This window comes from Haliotis cracherodii, unplaced genomic scaffold, assembly GCF_022045235.1.
Source record: "Haliotis cracherodii isolate W230 unplaced genomic scaffold, xgHalCrac1.p SCAF_1, whole genome shotgun sequence".
Classification (NCBI taxonomy): Eukaryota; Metazoa; Mollusca; class Gastropoda; order Lepetellida; family Haliotidae; genus Haliotis; species Haliotis cracherodii.
In genome coordinates this window covers 34,626,834-34,648,235 of record NW_027266264.1, presented here as the reverse complement: position 1 = coordinate 34,648,235, position 21,402 = coordinate 34,626,834, and the positions used below count along the sequence as shown (strand labels likewise).

General features: G+C 37.3%; 1 protein-coding gene across 9 annotated transcripts in view; it reads right to left on the bottom strand.

The window, feature by feature from the left end:
* Nucleotides 1–8,256: 8,256 nt before the first annotated feature.
* Nucleotides 8,257–21,402, bottom strand: part of LOC139476594 (protein argonaute-2-like) — a 45,540-nt gene continuing 32,394 nt past the window's right edge. For all 9 annotated transcript variants that reach the window (XM_071259425.1, XM_071259426.1, XM_071259421.1 and 6 more), the window contains 2 exons: nt 21,141–21,340; nt 8,257–14,928 (listed from right to left, as the gene is read on the bottom strand). In XM_071259425.1, coding sequence (XP_071115526.1) covers nt 14,820–14,928; nt 21,141–21,340 — 309 coding nt within the window. In that variant the 3' untranslated portion in view covers nt 8,257–14,819. The remainder of the gene's footprint in view (nt 14,929–21,140; nt 21,341–21,402) is intronic.

Here is a 21,402-nt window from a genome sequence, read left to right as displayed (position 1 = left end):
CTTACTTCCATGGGGGCGGTCGAGTAGCCTAGTGGTTAAAGCTTTCGTTCGTCACGCCAAAGACCCGGGTTCGATTCCCGACATGGGTACAATGTGTGAAGCCCATTTCTGGTGTCCCCAGCTGTGATATTGCTGGAATATTGCTAAAAGCGACGTAAAACCATACTCACTCACTCCTATACTTCCATGACCTCAGCTTGTTTCAGAGAATCATTGTACATGTTGTTCAGAAGCTTTCTAAGCTTATTGATCTTTGCCACAATGCAGTTTCTTTTCTTTTGTGTTTTGACAACAGGTGTAATATCAATGATATAATTAAACTTGTTAATGTTATTATTGATTTTGTAGGACGTGTAGGATGAGATGTTATATTCTACCAGTTGAGAATTTCAGAGTTAACTTGTGAATATTTCTAAAATGAGATGAGTAGGCAGCTCTTTGAGGGGCAAGATAATAACATGCAATCGATGCTACTTGAACATGTTCTATGACCCGATAACTGACTCAGATATTTTGATAGATGCCCAAGATCCTCTATCACTAACTGACGAAGACTAAGATCTCTTTGGATCCCTTTCTGTCATGTTGCTGAGCTCTCATATATGGCTCTAAGGGAGGGTAAGGCACACTTGCAGCCTAGATGTCATTAAAAGAACTCTTTGCTTGTTTTCACCCTGTGGGAATTCCACGTTGGAATAGATACCCTGAAACCTATGCTTGTTGTACAAAGTGAGTTAATAAATCAGTTGGTTAGACTTGGTGACTTGGTTGATAGTGTTGTTGATCCATCCCTGGTTGAAAAGAACATTGCACATGATATAAATCACTATTGTTTCTGTTTAGACCTATTTAAAGTACACCTTCAAATTGATGGACTGTTGTGGTGTGGCAAAAGAACTAACAAACATCATGTGTGCAAAAACTGATCACTGCTAGATGACTGATGAGTGATAAAAGCCGAACCAACATTTAAATACAAATCAAAAGTGCATATGTTAAGGTATTAAGATGATTTCATTGTTGAAATTTGTCACTGCTCGGCATTAGAAATTGGCATTAGTCCTGTAGTCCTTGCCAAACTGACCAACAGTTAAGGTATCATAAGGACTAGTGGATATTTGCCATTTTTATGGGTTTTGCTCTAAGTTACCATTTATAAGGACTAGTGGACTAAACATGTTTCTAATGCTGCTGCAACATAACGTTTCAGGCACAGTCAGTTTGAGGAACCATGGCTCGTGGTCAGCAGAAGATTCAGTCTCAGCAGAAGAATGCCAAGAAGCTACAGGATGCCAAAAAGGGAAGTGTTGATCAGAAGAAGGCTGCCATGAAGGCGTTGGTGCACACATGCACAGTGTGTAAGGTGGGTGGTACTGTGGCTGTAACACGGGTGGGGGATACAACCAACATAGATGGCATCAGTTTGCCATTTCCACAAGGGGGAAGGGGTAGCATTTCCATATGGGGGATTGGGTCAAGTTAGCATTTCTTCTATTGTGGAGGAGGTAATTTATTATTTCTTTGAGGGTAGAGGAGGTTAGTTTAACATTTCGCATGGGTGGAGGGAGGATGTGTTTCAAAATGTACGGTCTGTTTAAGCAACACCATAGAATGGAGGATCTGTTTATATGTAACACCACAGAAGGGAGGGTCTGTTTATATGTAACACCACAGAAGGGAGGGTCTGTTAATGAGTAACACCACAGACTGGAGGATTTGTTTATGTGTAACACCAGACTGGAGGATCTCTTTATAATTAGCACCACAGAACATGCAGAAGGGAGGGTCTGTGTGAGTGACACAATGGAATACACCAAGGAATGGAAGGTCTGTTAATGTGTAACACCACAGAAGGGAGGGTCTGTATGAGTGACCCAGTGGTATACACCAAGGAATGGAAGGTCTGTTTATGTGTAACACCACAGAAGGGAGGGTCTGTGTGAGTGACCCAATGGTATACACCAAGGAATGGAAGGTCTGTTAATGTGTAACACCACAGAAGGGAGGGTCTGTATGAGTGACACAATGGAATACACCATGGAATGGAAGGTCTGTTAATGTGTAACACCACAGAAGGGAGGGTCTGTATGAGTGACACAATGGTATACACCAAGGAATGGAAGGTCTGTTAATGTGTAACACCACAGAAGGGAGGGTCTGTGTGAGTGACACAATGGTATACACCATGGAATGGAAGGTCTGTTTATGTGTAACACCACAGAAGGGAGGGTCTGTGTGAGTGACCCAATGGTATACACCAAGGAATGGAAGGTCTGTTAATGTGTAACACCACAGAAGGGAGGGTCTGTATGAGTGACACAATGGAATACACCAAGGAATGGAAGGTCTGTTTATGAGTAACCCCACAGAAGGGAGGGTCTGTGTGAGTGACCCAATGGTATACACCATGGAATGGAAGGTCTGTTTATGTGTAACACCACAGAAGGGAGGGTCTGTGTGAGTGACCCAATGGTATACACCAAGGAATGGAAGGTCTGTTTATGTGTAACACCACAGAAGGGAGGGTCTGTGTGAGTGACCCAATGGTATACACCATGGAATGGAAGGTCTGTTTATGTGTAACCCCACAGAAGGGAGGGTCTGTGTGAGTGACCCAATGGTATACACCATGGAATGGAAGGTCTGTTTATGTGTAACACCACAGAAGGGAGGGTCTGTGTAAGTGACACAATGGAATACACCATGGAATGGAAGGTCTGTTTATGTGTAACACCACAGAAGGGAGGGTCTGTATGAGTGACACAATGGTATACACCAAGGAATGGAAGGTCTGTTTATGTGTAACACCACAGAAGGGGGGGTCTGTGTGAGTGACCCAGTGGTATACACCATGGAATGGAAGGTCTGTTTATGTGTAACACCACAGAAGGGAGGGTCTGTGTGAGTGACCTCATGATGATAGAAACAAAGTAGTGGAAACAATTGCCTTACTCTGGTCCTGATGATGATTTTCACAGATAATGTTTACATTGTAACTGACAAGCAGGTCAGCTGGTGTTGTGCATTCACTCACTCCGGTAGAACGCTTGTAGAAACCGTTTAGTGTTGTCCTGTATGATTTATGAGATTTTTGTGTTATTGGTTATTGCCCATTACAGAGGAGTTTAAATGAGCACTAACTGACATTTCAATATTTCTTTATCAACTGTGAACAGTCCAGTTGCTTTCAGCTCAGACCAGAGTATACGACAATTATGGGATTCATTGGTGGCCTTGTTGTCTTAGGCGTTGCAATGCCAAGTTGCATCACTTAGTCATGCCGGAAGCCTTTACATCATGGATTCAAATCCTTGTTTGCCCTGATCATGTTTCTAGGTTTATCAGCACCATACCAGTGCTCGTGGATATGTAAGATGTACAACAGTAGAAACAGTTTTAGTCCACTAATCCTTATAATGATAAGATAAAGCAAAACCCTTAAAAATGGCAAATTTCTACTAGTCCTTATGATACCTTAACTATTGGGCAGTTTGGCAAGGACTACAGGACTAGTGCGATTTTTCTGCTCACTTTGAGGTTTTCCTCCCATGTCAAACTGACATGCTGTGATACATTGTATAATCCAGACCTGATGATGTCCCCCTAGTTTATCAGTGACTTAACCTCCATCCACAAACCCACCCCTTCATGTAGAGCTCTACAATTAGGAAACAAACTGATTGAGATGTCTTCTTTTATTTCTAGTCCCAGATGCCAGACCCTAAGACGTATAAGCAACATTTTGAGAGCAAACATCCCAAATCTCCTCTGCCAGATGTACTAAAGGATCAATGACCTAAGGCAAGTGACAATGGCCACATGTACTGAAGGAGATAGATTGATGAACAATGTAGATGAACAATGTAGGTAGTTACACTCCAGACAAACATTGCACATTGGGCCTTGTCTGAAACAATAGTCTACTATCTATTGCTTTCTGATGTTTCAGGGCATTGTTTTGCAGTTTGGGGAAGCAGTTATTTTCCTTGATCATCCAGTGGATTTGATCTCCTTTCAATTAGGATAAATACCCTGGACCCATTTACTTCCACAGCTTCATTCAGGAAGTGACTGACATCTCTTTTAGAAGTATCTTTGGACCACCTCCGTGGTTTAGTTGTAGTGCCTGGAGAGCGGAAGGTCGGGTGTTCGATCCCCGGCCGTGTCATACCAAAAGACATTAAAAGATGGTACTTGTTGGTACCCAGCCTGGTGCTCTGTGTTAAGGGGCAAAAACAAGACTGGTCGGCTAGGCGTCAGTTTACTGTACTGTACTATACTGCAGGTCACTATGTAAGTGCAGTAGTCTCGGACGCGACGTTAAACCCCAAACCCAATTTCACCTCACCTGTTAGTAACTTTACATAAAATTTCTCTTGCTCATGAATTTAATTTGATTGGACGTCTAATTTTTGAGATTGCATATTTTGAGTATGACACAAGATGAAGCTTTATGGTTAATGGTTCCAGGGGGTTTATCATGTTGGACTGGACATTTAATTATCAAGGAGGGGGGGGGAACTAAAATCCCAATCAGTTGTACTGTTTTGCAAATCTTGGATGGTGTTCAATGGCTCGAGAGTAACATAGGTGGCCCAGTTCTCTTAGGGGCCTCAATTTGCTGTACAGAGTAGCATGCCAGAATCCAATGATCGTTGGTTCAAATCCCAGATTTTTGGTTTGTCGGCATCATACCCATGCTCACCAAAGTGGTTTATATCTTAGACCAGCATAACTTTGTGCTTCCCTTCCACATTAACTTAAGTACTTAAGTACTGTTCAAAACAGGTGTTTCAAAACCGTCATTCACTCAATGATTCTGTGTATTTTGTAGAATAATTCTGTGTTATCTTAATTCTGATAAGGATGTAACTAAGAGGCAAAACCTGCAGTGGTACATTTGATGTAGAGGGAGTTCCTTACTACAAGGAAGAAGAGGTTTATTCACTTTTTTGGTTTATCTGTCTGAGTTGTGTCCTATTTTTTCTTTCAGAGTCACCTCAAGCGGAAACAATGGATGTGGAGAGATGACATTTTGTCAGATTTAATTTTCTTTGTAGACTTTTACAACAGATTCAACACAAGCCATTTTGTCAACAGTTGTCAACATTTTCAACAACGGTTCCATAAAACTTTACTGTATCATGCACACTTGAGACAATTATGGGGACTTAATTTATGTGTACAAATAAATCATTCTTGTGACCATTGTGGTGTTGTTTACTCTTAAAGGGGCACTGATCTAACGCAATTCCCCGGACTGGTTGTTGCCTTTGTTATTGTTTTTCCCCCGTGAGTACCCGGATGATACGCAACGCAACTGAGCGTGACCAGAGACTGGGCTACCGTCTGCAAGGACAGTTAAATAAACTTGGAGGCTGGAGGCAATATTTGTTTTACACATTTTTGCATAAACACTGATTGGTTAACTGTGATCTATACAGATTTCGACAAAGGGCGCATGTTAATTAATTTCTTCAGCCTAAACAAACAGACAAAAAGAACGGCGGAGCTCATCGGATGTCGTCATTTGGAAATACCCATAATGATAACACTATTAGTTTAATACTAAAATTAGTATCCATGCAGTGAAAGCATTTTCGGATTTCGTCATTTGGAAATACCCATAATGATAACACTATTAGTTTAATACTAAAAAAAGTATCCATGCAGTGAAAGCATTTTCGGATTTCGGATTGCGTCGATAATACGATTACTACTCCCTTGTTGTCATCCACGTTTTCTCGTATAACCCTACACTTGTGTATTTGTCGTCATTCACTTGATGCTCAGTTAATGAATTTATTTACAGGTACAATTAGTGGTAGCACCACTTAGATTACCTGACAAAGGTTCCCATTTGGCATTTATTGTGTCTGGGGTAATTATTCAATCTAAATCCAGGTTTGAAGTAAGGTGAAATGTGTGTTGTGTAATATGCACGTGGCAGACCAACAAGAGGTGAATGATCAGTTGATTTACTTTTTTTTGTAAATCAACGGATCGTTCCTAGTGATCAAAGGATTAACAGAAAATACGTTGATTGATTAATCACTGTTATCTTGCACAGCGGATATGTCAAAAGTGAGTGTTTACATAGTTGTCACGTGGGCTTTCTCAGCCGACACTTGAGACTTGACACCTATGTGAAACACCTGAAACAATCCAAGTGATCAGTTGAGAAACGAACACGGGTTATAATATCCCGAAACGATATATATCTTTTAAAATATTTGATTGTTACAGAGACACTTGACATCGAATAATTTTCTTTGTACAGCTACAGACGAGTGGGATATTGTTCCTTTGTGTGAATATTCACAGATACATTCCTCGAACAGGGAAGCTGCATAAAATTTATACACATAAATTTGGTAGGTTGTAATTATGGTATTTGCTTCCTTTATTTGCTGTAGCATTGAACCGATTCGGTCTTGTTTCTCTACGCCTTGGTTGGGAAATTCTTCAATGCGCGATAGACGTTGTTTTCACAGGTCTTTTCCTTTGTAAGCGTGCATATATTATCGTCAATTTGTAAAATGTGATTCTCTCAGGCAATTTATAAAATGTGTAAATATTTCAGTCATTTTGACTAAAAAATCTGTCCAGATTGATTAAGACGATCAAAAGGGCCTACAAACATCACAACAGATTATTACCGGTATGTAGGATTAGAAGCCAAACAACATGGAAATGTATTTTTTAACGTAACATCTTCAGTCTCTTGGTGATGACATTAAACATAAAAATGTTTGGAATTCGTTATCATAATAATACAGATGGAAATGTGTTTCAGTCACTTTGTAAAATAACGGAATATTTAGGCGTTGAATAAATTTGAAAATGTTACACATTGACAGCAAAAAAAAAAAAAAACTATAAAAAAAGCTCAGGTGAAATACTTACTTTGTGTTGCAAGTCAAAATAGTGTAAACGAAAATCGCAAAATTACCAAGCAGGTGACTTATCAAGACTTCGTCACCATTACCGATGCTACCCACAAAGATACCTACATTTCCTTATTATCTCGAAAACTATTTCATTTTGTTGATCAATGTGACCATACGCCCTTATTACTACCAATAAAGTTACTAATGCGCATACGAATGGCGCTACAGAGGTCGCGAACTAGTCTAGATTTCTGCTATAAATCCGGGTACTCACTAGGAAAAAACAATAAAGGCAACAACCAGTCCCGGGGAATTGCGTTAGATCAGTGCCCCTTTAATCATGTTAATGGTGGATGTCAGCATTTATGGTATCCCAAAATCTTGTTTTACAAGCTGCATTATCAATGGACTTGATAAAGATACCAGGACCTGCACCGAATTACATTGGCTGATGGGTTTACCAAAAGGCAACCTGCTTGCAAACGCCTTTAATGTGCAGCATGTAGGGCAGCTCACCATGTTCTAACAGTTAGGTATATATTTTTTTTTAAATCTCAAAGAAATATACCGGTACGTATCAAAACAAGGTTCTTTGAATATTGACCCTTGTCTTATGAACCAGTTCAACAATTAAGACTTCAGGGTCCTTGTTTCTTTACTTATGTTCGATTATCAAATGTTTGTTCGGGTCACTATCATTGGAATTACTAAAAGGTTGTTATGCTTAATGTGGCGGTATAAGAGCTAGCACCAATGTTTTCACATGGAAATGATCTAGCATCTGATAGGCTGAGGGTCAAGATCAATATACAGGATGTAAACTTCTTAGCCAGATAGCTGGAGGAATGGCAGTAGACCCAAGTATTATAAAAAAAAAAAACCCATCTGGTCAGGGGCGGTGGGGTAGCCTAGTGGTTAAAGCGTTGGCATGTCACTCCGAAGACCCAGGTTCAATTCCCATCATGGGTACTATGTGAGAAGCCCATTTTCTGGTGTCCCCTCCTGTCGTGATATTGCTGGAATATTGAAAAAGTGACAGACCATCTCGTCAAGCATTGGGTGAAATCCATTCTGGAATCTGGCAGTGATGTCATGCTACTTCACTATTTCATTGCTGAGAGGTTAATGAAGCCAACTGACCCTGAATGCATTAGACTAGAAGCGTATTAACTTCCTTAAGGTTGGTCCTCATGCTTGTCATTGACAGGTAGACTGTTTCTTGATCAATCGTTGGATTGTACGGCCCAAACTGATTGTTTTCAGGCTGCAGTCATGTCACATTTTGCAACAAACCTAAAATGAGAGTGAGCAAAGAATGCACCTTGTCCAACCAGAATCCTTAACATGACAAGGACAAACACGATCATAGTTTATAAACATTTATTGACAATGAATAAAAGCTTCGGGTGGAGTAAGAAGCACACAAATCTACATTATCATCATAGCAACAGTCACATGATACCGCAATGGATAACGTGACCGTGCCATTAAGCAATGAAATATTAAATATGTTTTTTGCCATGGCAACAAGCATGTCACATGGCACTGTTGTCAGCAATGAGAGGCAGCACCAAGACTGGACTGTATTAAAGACTAACATAAAACAGTCAAAACCATCTTGTGAAGCACTTGATAAAATATCAAAGCTACATAAAAACATACAAAGGAGATCTGTATAAACGGAACAAATTGGGACCCTCGGTTTGCTTAATTTTCAAAAGCGCAATGTTACGCTGGTATAAAGATAGAAAAAGCTTGATTGTTGTAATAGGCCCTACGTCTACATGGAATGTGAGCAGACCTTTCAGGGGGCATTCAACAGGCACAGGTGAAAATTCAAGAGCTTGGTGATAAAGATTATTAATTAAAAATGCAAAATTGTTAGCAATATTCTCCCTTTTGGAATTCCCAAAATACATCTTAAACAGTTTATTGTACATTTTCGTATGAAATGCCTTTGATAACAGGACTGTACTAAAATAATCAAAGAATGAAACGGATGAGCTTTTGCACTTATATTATATCATATACAATAACACATTAGAACAGCTGAGAGATTTTGTAAAATGATCAGCAGAGGGGAGAACTGTTGACCGTATTTCACCATGCACCTATTGTAAACCCAGACATCCCTAATGATATGCGTAGCTGTCCTCACAACCAATCAAAATCTTCCAAACAATGTGAGAATAACAACTGGCTTTCACTACACAACCTTCTCCCGACACAAACATATTGCTAAGTCCAGATGTCATTCATTTGCTTCAAGCTCTTATAATCTTAAACTTGCTCAAAACTGAAAAACAAAGGCAAGCCATATGAAATGACTGGTTCACTTCACATTTTGATATTTTAGAAGTAAGGCATCACAAAATTATACATGGTGATGCCTACATAGGCATGAAAAGGTGAAGAAATCTCTGAACAGGTCTAGATTATAAGGCTAGTTATTCACAAAAGTGTGCAACTTGACTTTAGTGATGTTTCTGTACAATGTTTACATTCAATGCTTTAAGTATAGTTTATACATACTTCGACAAGACACAGAAGGGCATTCAAACAATACTTTCATATGTATTATGTATATATAAATATATTCAAGTTTTACAAAGGCTAACTTTGCCACAATGTTTTTGGTCATATGGAATTTGTCCTTTTTTTAGGAGTAAAATTTTGACTAAAAAATGGGTATTAAAATACTTCCTTTAAAAGCAGATTAACTTCTCAGCAACTTCAAATGAGGAAATGTGTTAAGTGGGGCACAAGATTGGCAAGTACAGCTCCCAAAAAGGATTAAACCAGATTAAATGACACCTTGAACTCCTGTTATCTTAACATCAGCTGTGATTGCATACCATTCATTGTACTTGACATCAGAGGGGGCCATCAGCTGCCACACAGTCTACATGATCTGATATGAGATAAGATATGGGGCTGATCTCAACAGCACAAGTCACACCCATAGAATTAATTTCCTTGTATATAAATATGTACAAATGATCTGGAGATATGTGCAATTACCCATTTTTATCAATACTAAGATTACATGCAAGCATGTTCTGGCAATATTGCTTGAAATTGTTCACCTTCATAATTACCGAATTACTCGTGAAAAACACTCAGTCAAATAGCTTGATCTTGATAAGAGTTGAGGCTGTCAGATCTATGCTTGTCATTTTTGAGCCGTTTTTGCATAGTACTGTATGAATTACATATCTCTAAACATTGCAAGCCAGACAGACTAAATGTTAAATGCCACCATGAACATGTCAACTGCAATCTGGAAGATACCCTTAAGGGATAACATTTATTTTAACACGACATATTTGTTCAATCTTATTCACATGCTTATTTCCCCCAGAGATTTTCAGCTATGAAACCATGACCATTCGTGTTTGCCATGAAAATGAAATGGTTCTTGCCTAAATCTACAATCACAAAAATATATCATTTTGAGGTTGTCTCCTCAAAATAAAAGTACACATTTAATCTAAATCGGCTATGATTTCATTTCTGAACATTAAACAACAATAGCAACAGATTATACCCTCCTAGAAATTTGGGTTTGAAAGCAATTTATCAATAATTTCTTAAAAAAATAGTCTAATCTATGTACATCAACATTTAACAAACCTTTCCAATATCAAATAAGTTTCAGAGCCATAACCTTCAAACAATCCTGGGAAAAGAGGGGGGTGGATTTCAGAGGCATTCTCTTGTGATAAGCGGTGGTACAGAGATTCCTTGGGACATGACAAATAGATTAGTATCAGGTGGATTAAAACATGGGATGGATGCAGATTACACTAAATAATTTCTTAAAGTTGGGCTATACACAGCAAAAGGCACTGTAAGACTAACTGGGAGCAATGCCACTATACAAAATGGCCCATGGGACATGTCAATTTCATTGGCTGTTTTCTGTCTTGGTAATCATATTTGATTGGTCAGTTTGGTGTCATGTGACTGATATGTTCAAATATCTGGCCAGTTTATATTGCACAAGACAACACACAACAAAAACAAATCAAGGAATGGTCAGAGAGAAATGCTTCCGTCATGATTATCCTGATGTTCTTATGTCATCTGAATTACCTCCCTTTGACAGACTGGGATTCCTTAATGTTTGATTCACTGATGCAGATAAAAATCAAACTTACAAATAGTCTATACACCAACACAAAACAGTCCATAAATGAACATATACAACCAAACAACATCTTAAATCAGTACCACTAGAACTTCAACAGGTACTATTAACACATTGATCTGTGTACAAAAAGTGCAGCTTACATCATTAGGTATAATGCCTACAGTACTTGTATCTCGGAATGGCAGAAATTGACTTAAGTGCATTGCTACATGGGTGAGTGATGTATTTAATGAACAGAGCGCATGTATGTTCACAATGACTCAACTTTTATTGGATATATGGTACCTCTTGTTCCCCGCTTGCCATATATCACTATTGTGACATTCTGGAAGAGCTTGAGTACATTAATGAAAAGAGACGACTCAATCTGGCACTGATTATTGCATAGATGCCCTTGCAATGTCCACTAGTCATGTGATGCATATCTCAGTCATGTGACCAGCAGTATTAGGCCAACTAAATGAGTGACTAGAAAATATGCAGGTGTTGACAAGAAGTTGACAAAACCATAAAAAGTTAGCATGTTAAGTGATGTGAACTTAGGACTAACTGAAGAAAATAATAATATAAATAAAGGTTACACATTTCACAGCAACCCTTTCCAAAGGAATAACTTGGAGCACAATGTTGGATAAATCAGAAGTGACTAATACTAGTTCTAGGGAAACTCAAACCTTACCAAGTACATTTTGGGACTAAATAACCCACATCTTCATCATTTTGCAATCGAATTTTGACACAAATCATATTATAACTTACCGTTCTAACAAATGCCTATCAAACAATTCATCAGTTTAAGGAAACTTATGAACACTACTACTTCAGGTCAATATGGAATAACGGTCGCAGGTTCTTCAAACCAACAGCAGTAATAAGCAGTTATTTTGTCTACTTGTAAAAGAATAGTCATTCAGGAGGTTTACATAACTACTTGAGATGAATAATATGTTATAATAACCATTGGGTATTTAAACCAATAGCAATAAGCAGTCATTTAGTATCAGTTCGTTGAAGAATAATCAAAGACAATCCCAGACAATGCCTGCATTGCTTTGGCGAGATCCAAATTGTCATGTTCCTCACAATGGTCATGGAGGAATGGCTACTGGAATTGTCATTGCACTAATCATGTCACAGGGACTTGTTAGCTAGTTTAAAGGTGCAAAATCATGTATGGCTTTGAGTGATACAATCAAAATTGCGATTTCAAGTTGATTATGTATGAATGAAGTTGCTACAAGCACACCTGATCTGGTGTGAAATATTTTGACAAGAGGACATTTCTCAGAACAAGGTTGTAGAGAGTTGTATTTGACATGTAAGTCTCTGATGTACCAGTTTTACAAAGTGACCTAAGTATAATGGTTTGTCTCATTTCAATTAAGAATCATTTTAAGTAGAAAACTGACTTTGGAAACTACTCAGTTGACTGACAGAATCTTGTGTTTAGCATGGGTCTAATATGCAGTTGGTTTAACTAAGATGACTTGAAGAGTTCTATAACCAGCCTCAAAATCACAGCCTTGCTATTGCAGAAAACTAATCATACTAGCCAAGCATCATTATGATATGCATATACCAAATATTGCATGCAAGAAAATCGTAGCACTTATCTGCTGAATATAATATAATTCATCTTTAATTTACAAAGCAAATGTACAATTGTGCATGGTGACAGAATTCAGTAACATCTTTGATAATCTAGGATATACATGAGATAGGTGGAAAAGAAAATACATACCTACCCACAGGGAAATGGTACTCATTAGGGACTAAGTGGATATGTGTTGATGAAAATAAAAATGCAACCTGAATTGTGAAACAAAATTTAGCATACCTTAGGGTGCATAACCATTGGTACTATACAAAATTCGGTTGAAAAAGGAAAAGAAACTGAGCAAATTCAACTGATTGTACCAGAATAATCAATCATTAACAATGCTAAATGTTAGCAAAGACATCGTATGTCTACAGCTTGATAAATGGTCAAACTCCTAGAGATGTGAACACTACAGCACCAAAATCACTTCCATCACCTAGAGAAAGGGGGCTAACTCTGTCGGCTTGTGACTAGAGACTATTTTTGCCAACACTGATAATAGGAGATTATCAAGGGTATTAGATCTTACACCATTTCCTATGTACAGATTGAAAAAAAATGATCATAATGAAACTACACATTCGTCTTGACAACTCCAATCTTTTAAAATAACGATAAAAAGAAACTCAGCTGACTTCTATTTGTTAATTTTGCATCCAGCAGTGGTGACCTAGTCAGGATGTCAATAAATGTTATTACTTGATCTTGTTTTGTTCTGTTTTACCAAAATGTCAACACACAAACATTCACCACAGGTACAAATAAGTATATGAAATATTTGTCAAATGTTCTATGGGATTTCAATAAAACAAAACAGTTCTACATACATATCAAACAATCAAGTGGAATACACAAGTTAAAAGGCTGGTCGATGAGAAATCTTGTCCACTTCAACTAGGACATTGTTTCGGTCATGCTTGGATTCTAAAATAAAGGACCTTAAAAATACCCTTGTAATGTGGGTCACTTTTGTTCAATAAATTTGCTGTATTGCTCATAATTAAGTGGCAGTTACTTCCCCCATACTGACAGATTTTCGTGGAGAAAAAGGTTTTGATTAGGTACAGAGTGTTGAAGTGTTCACCTGCATTACAATGGTTAAGAGAACTGCATTATGAAACCTGAAAGTAAACTTGAAACATAAATGCAAGGGGAGGTAACTGCACGGTGGATGCAATGGTTGGGTTTGGCTTTTGGGTGGGATGAAACCAAATTGTGATCTTGGTTAAGGTTCATATGTTCAACAAAAAGTACATAAATTGTAAGTGACGTGAAAAACAGCGTGGTTGTTGAGATACCAGCTGCTGTCACAACCTTGGCTAACTGGTATTCTATTTTGACAAACACTGATATGAAATCTTGCATTGTTGGCAGAAATGCCATTCGTAAAGGCTACATTATGGTCACGGATAGAAAAATACTGTGGTGATAACCAGTACAAAGAAGTGATATGGTTCTACGTACAAAGCTAGGAACATAATTCAAGTCGTAGCCAGTCTGGGTGTTATGATATTATATTTGATTAATACTTAATATAAATATGCAGTCGAGTATTATGTAGGATGAGGCGGCAAATACTTAATGTTGAGAAACAAATGATCTTAACTGGGAACTGAATGTGGCAAATATGAATGAATGGTTATAGTATTGATACCTATGTTTTGTGAACAAGCAGTTTTTAAGTTACATTGGAGATAACGCATGAAGATAGAGACAGATTTCACGCTAACCCAAAATTGGTTTCATGTTGACAACAGAAGAGTTCAGGGAACAGAACTGAATATGACAACACAATTATAGAAATAAAACCTTTGTAACAAACATGGTCATGACACTTTGTTAAAACAATTCCCGGCCTTAAAATATAATAATCATCATATCATCACAATATTAAATATGTGTGCATCACACGGAAGTTCAACATTTCATTATATATAAAGTCCATCCATTGAGCACGACATGAGGACTGTGGCACAATTTATACAAGTAACCATGGTAACAATATGTACACATGACTTAGATTTCTATGCCAGCGTTCTCTATCCTAGTCATTTCTGCTCGAGTTGACGTATAAATATCTTACACAAATAACATAGAAACACCAGTCCCAGACATAGTTCACAGCCTAGAAAAGAATGGTAAGAGTTGTCTCCTCTTGTGTGACTCTTCTTAATCTTCAAGCAAAGTACATAACCTTGCAAGTATCAGGATGCACTGTCACAGCACGAGCCATTGATGCTGGATTTCGGTCCTCACTGTTGTCCGAGTGTCGACTCCCTTCACCGCTGGAAGAAACAAATTTATTGCAGATGTTCAATCACAAACCCCAAAATTCAACTTATGGCAGTGTCAGGATTTACATAAGACTTTAAGTGGAGTATATTCAGGGAACGATTACATAGCTACCAAGTAGTATTCTCAGTGACATCATTGATCAATTTACACTATGCCTGGAGGAATGAGTGAATTCGGTGGAAAGGTGCTTTGAACAGTTTTTCAGTCATATCCCTGTATTTCAGTTTATTGTGAAAGGAAAGCCAATGTAACACAGGTAATATACAGGTCCAAAAGCAATGCAGCTGACATGAAGCAGAGAAATCTGTGAGTGAGCTATAATAACTGTTTGACAGTTAGGTCCTTGGTGAGAGTTGGACACATCCAAAAATCTACATAAGGAGGGGAGAAGAAAGTGACATAACAATGAGTGCTGGATGATTTCACTTACTGTATTTGACATAAGCGCCCAGGGCACTCTCAAAATTAGAAATAGAGGGCTTTAATAAGAATACCAGTATTATTTTGGTGGAAAAAAGACAGAGTTGAAAGATCGTAAAATTCTTGGTTTATACTGACAGCCTGAAATGTTTATATACGACAGGTATATTTGTCCAGGATTTAATTGCCCATAATTAGGGGTGCATATAACACATGAGTGCGTATTATATACGATTAATTAAGTCTTGTGGACATTGAGCAATCGGAAGGGGTGCTGATTGGGATTGTTCACTGGCCAATATATTTGCAAATATTGACGTGAGCGCTTAGAGCGGGGCACTTAATACGTCGAATACTGTATATTGCAATGTGCATGCACTTGTGTGTGGCTACTTGTGTCTCTTTTACAATGTCATTCCACTTGGACACTGTGTACCAACACCGAGCCAGCCAGTCCTTGTTTTATCCCATGAATGCAAAATGCCAGGCAGGACAACAATATGTATCATCTTTTATCACTTTTTGGTGTGATGTAGCCAGGAGATAGAACCTTACACTGTACACCACGGAAGTTGTCCTAAATTCATTCATTGTGGAAACAGTATTTCTATTCTTGACAACTTAACATTTCTGCCTCGGACCCAACAAGGGGAGATGAGCCATAATGTTGATCATATTCATCTGATGATATGTCTTGTAGGTGGTGTAATAGTTTGAAAACATATGACTATGAAAGAACGAACAATATTCAATATAAGAATGTCCATAATAATTCTTATATGCAACAAGATGTTGCAACCTCAAACACAAATGTTGAAAATATCAAATAAATGAATTTAAAGTGTTTGTTTTGGTGTCAACTAATACATGTATACTGGGACCCCGTGGTATCGCGGCATTTGTGATTTCAGGTAGTTTTCGCCTTTTAGCAGCTGTCTATGAATGCAAATCAGTAACCAGGAAGTACTCACTTCGTAAACAATTTCAATTTCCTCAGAATGTTCCGTCTGCTGATAGCAAGGCTTATTAACGTGTCGATACTTACTTAGTTACATCTTTTTAATATTGCCTTACCCCCATTTGTCAATGGACAACGATATGACCCGTAGTTTCCCAAATAAAATTTCTCTATTGACCTGAACTAGATCTGCATATTCATGGCGACAAATAAGGTAACGGAAATTACATAGTCTGCACAATTTTCCCCACTCTAGTATGTATTAGGAGATCAAAAGGCAGGGTTAGAATTTAATTTTTTTAGGCACAAGCAAATTTTTGCTTGTGGTTTTAAAAGTTACAAGCAAAATAAAAAATCAACAAGCAATTATTTTTTCTCAACTCAAAACTTCCAAATATATATCACAAGATTGCATGATCATGATTTATGCTGCATATAAATAATGGCTGATTATGCATGTTATGACATTCAGATAACAAAGTAATTAAATTACACTCATAAAACATTTATCAAAGAAAATATCTGCATGTGTGTAAAACATCTTTGCTACCACATATTATACACCATGCATTTCAAGTTCCAATCCTATTGTTTATAAAATATGTTATGTTTATCACATTATTTAGATAATGCATTTACAACTTAATTATGTTCGTTGTAAATAAAGAAAATGTAAGCTAACACATTCATAACGTCCAGATTAAGGACCAAGGAAGCGCAAAATTGACGATTTTCGCAAACAGAATCTATAAGATTTCATAAAAAACGCAATTGGAAAAATATTTTAAAAAGAATTGTAAATAGATCTGGTATCTGCCATCACCCATTTCCCGATATCTGCGGCTGTTCGTTCAGTAACATGAAGAGATACCTCCGTTTTCGAATAACATGGTCGTCGAATACTGCCATGTGACACATCGCTAGAAAGCTTCGATAAAATTGGTTTCTAATGACGCTTTCTTTGCCGAAATCTGCTACAAGGTTCGTGACTGGTCAAATCTGAACACGTGACCTATGTCAGCCAATCAAATTACATCTATGGTCTGATAAATTTCAGAATTTGACGAAAGACTTTTGTTAAATCATGTTATTCTGAACGTTTTAAGCAGGAAATTGCGATCTATATTAAAAATATGGAACTTCATAGATGTATCGTGCCAGGTTACGAGCTGTGACAAAGATTTTTCATGCTTATATTTTTGCATTAAACATCGTCTCCGAAACTAGGAAATTGAGACGACGAAAGCCGAGATGTCATTTGACTTACATTACACACGATCGCACGAAAAGATGGAAATAATAACTTAAATGTAAGTTCGACAACTTTAAGATATATTTTTAAAATTTTATCTATTACTTTGTATAACATATAGCTTGAAACGTCTTTACATTGCTCTTTTACATGTTCGATGTGGACCCGTTGTCGAGATTTTATTTTCAATAACATTGCGGGAAATAGTGAATAGTTTTTTAATTTATCGATAAGAAATGATAAATTGAAATGGAATACGTATTTCAGACATTATGAAATGTGATAGATTAAATAAATGAATCATAGGACAGGTAGGTTAATAAAATTATATACTATTTTGACGTGACTACGGCTTCGTCAGTCAACCGGCCTCCGGGTGTCGTCTGGGATTCGAGGATGGCATGTCATCTTAAAATATGAAACGACCTTGGGTCAATTGAATAAATTACCGATGACATAGTTTTTACGGCATTTGATTGGTCTCCCGAAAATAGACATACGTCATTTGCATAATATTAATCTCCGTGCTATATGTTCATTGGTCAAAACGAGCTCGGAATAGTCCGTGTTCACGAAAGTTGAAAAGAAGTAAAAGTTTTTCCCGGAAACGCGAATGGGGAGGTAACTCTAAATTGGAGGTAAACAAATCAAGGAAAATCTTCGCGAAATCAAATGTTATCACAGTGAATTTAGAAATTTAGGTATTTCTCAACCAATTGTTAAGCGGAAAAAAGCAAGACGCAAAAAATATCGTCTTTATTTTGATTTATAGACGCAAAATCATAAATTAAGACGCATTTTGCGTCTTAGCGTCCCTTAATTTCGAACCCTGAAAAGGGCCATAATGCCATACTTAGAAATACGTTCTTCACTAGCAGCCAAATGATAGATACATGCTTTTAGCATACCAGGCGTGCTTTTTATATTCTCAGGTTAACTTTGAACATTTTCCCATTTTTTTGGGGGGGGGGGGGGGGGGGAGAGAGGAATTATTGCCATCCAACTTTTTAAAAACATTCTTAATCACTGAAGTCTGGCATTATCATACTTAGCGGTTGATAAAATTATGTCCTCGTTTTTGTCCAATTCGGACCTCATACACAACTCTTCCCTGTAACGCTATACAATGGAGTTCTCCCCCTTGTCAAACTTAGCACGAGGCAGGCTTTTACTCGGCACAACTAATGTAAATAATGAACTTTTTTCAGTAAAATATGCATAGTTATATAAAACAAATGACATCTGATATAGAGAACACCAATAATCAAACACGTTAGTAAGTGCAATTTGTTGCGTTTAGCTTACATAATAAATACCGCGATACCTCGAGATTGCATGCTACTATGTAATTGTGTGAAATGAATATTTGCTAGAAAATGAGTGATTCTGTCAAAAGAACGTGGTGCAAACCTTTTGTTTCTATTTTGTTAGATCCTAAGAATGTGGTAATAATTGGAACAAAGTCAAATTGCGGTTTATAATAATTAAGTTCTCCCCTAACTATTCTGAATATATCTAAAATCATACAACATTCACCTATTTTTATAAGTATCTAGTCTTCCTTTAATCAAGTACTGTATAAATTGTTTTACTTCTGCAAGTCATGGTCCATATCTTAAAAAGTGTAAACTTGACCCCCACATATTTAGCCTCATGAGGAAATGACTTCATCATGACACTTACACACTGTTCTTTACAACCATAATCTACATCTGGCCAAAAAATACATGATTTTCCAGGGTTAACGGAAAACCTTTTTCTGATTGATAAACTGTTAAAAAAAAGTTTAAAATTCAATGTGTTAAAAAAATATAATTTATTGAATAAAAAAGAAAAATAGTGCCCTGATGCTGAAGCTCACCTGCATATGTAGTCAAGTCAGTCACTGAACAAAGGTTGCTGTCACCACTGATATTTAAATATTAGTAACAATAAAGTTAAACAAACTGAACTAAATATGTCATCATCATAAGGAGAAACATGCATGCCAAATTTCAGCTCCCTCAATCTGGCAATTTGAGAGTAGTTTACATAGGTAAATAAGCATTTTGAGAGAATTAAGAGCATGGTCAATAAAAGGTGAACATTTAAAATATTGCAAACAAATGTAACATGTATGTTGAGTCCCACTACTACCTAAAATGTTATTCTATTTTGAAAAACAATGGCTGAGTAATGGCCAAGAGAAAGTTCAGCTGTCTGCATGGTAGAAGCGCAAAGTTAAAAAACAAACAAAATAAAAAAATGGAAAATTAATTAAAACAATTTTTTCTTTTGACTGCACCCCTCCATATGACACAGATTATATGTACTAAGTTTGAGATGAATCCACTGAATAGTTTAAGAGAAATCGCGCGGACAAAGTTTTCAGACGGATGTTAGGGTTTGAAAAATTCATTAAAAAATGGAAAATTAATAAAAACAATTTATTTCTTGTGACTGCACCCCTCCATATGACACAGATTATATGTACTAAGTTTGAGATGAATCCACTGAATAGTTTAAGAGAAATCGCGCGGACAAAGTTTTCGGACGGACGGACGGAATCTTGGTATAACTATATACCCACGACATTTTGTCGGGGGTATAATAAATCTTGTAACATTTTCACACAAAAGATTGAGTAATGGTCATAAATGGTTTTTTTGATATGTCTGACATGGTGGCCATATTGAAAAAATAAATTCAAACCTCTAAAAGAAATTGTGGTGTCATCATTGGTGTGTGGAAGCATGTGAACTTTTAGCTTCATAAGCCTAGTGGTTTCTGAGAAGATGTTTACACCGGACACTTTGCAAACAGGCCATGACATAAGCTCATGTGACTTTCAGTCAGGTGAGCTACAAAAATGTAAAACATTTGTGTCCATATTAGTTTTCTGGTATAAAGAGGAAAGAAGTGATTTGAAGCACTGAGCCCTAATACCACATGGAGATCTTAATGCTAGAACCACAGTCAGCAAGTGTTTGTAAGTGTAGTTGTAGCAATAAGAATGCGATTCCATGTGGATCAGGCCCTATCTGTATGTGCAATTCTGAAAATATCATTCCTCACCTACAAGACCTATTTCTGTACAAAAATGGAAAATATTAATCAGATAATGATGTGTGCAACTGACATGGAATGTAAATTGTGGTTTAATGCTGCTTTGAGCAACATTCCAGACATATCATAGCACAGGCTTCATGCAATATAGCTGTGACTAACAAGAACCTTAACGACAAGGCAAAAATCAACATATTCGAACATTTAGTGTACAGTGAAGATCATGCTTAAAAGCAGCTGTGTAGAAGGCATACATAATTGCCAAGTAACTATCATCGAAACAGTTTTAGAATCATCAACATCTAAACTAATTTCATTCACTACCGTTTGATGTGCAACAACTTTAACTCACTGTTTATTGTATTAATAATGCTTATTATGGCTAATACTGCAGGAAATTTCTGAACCCTGAGAATGACATCTATCCTGTACAGACAAAACCCATTTACTCCAAAATCAACTTGCCCACAAGACCCTTTGGAAACCTGTGTGTAGTGCAAGTGTAAATACATATGTGTATAATGTACCTGTCATGTTCCTTCTCCACAAGGTGGTATCTGGCACGGAAGGCAACAAGATGTGCATAGTAGGCAGGTGCAGGGATGGACACACTACGAGTACACCGCACGTAGGTGTGGCACAGCTGGTACGTCAGAATCTGCAGTTCATCCGCAGAGAAGTGGTTGTCATCCCACAATACATGGTAGTGGGACGGTCGACTTGTACCCTAGGTAGGAAGAACAAGTACCATGTTAAAATGGAAATAAGAAACAGAACACACTTCTGAAA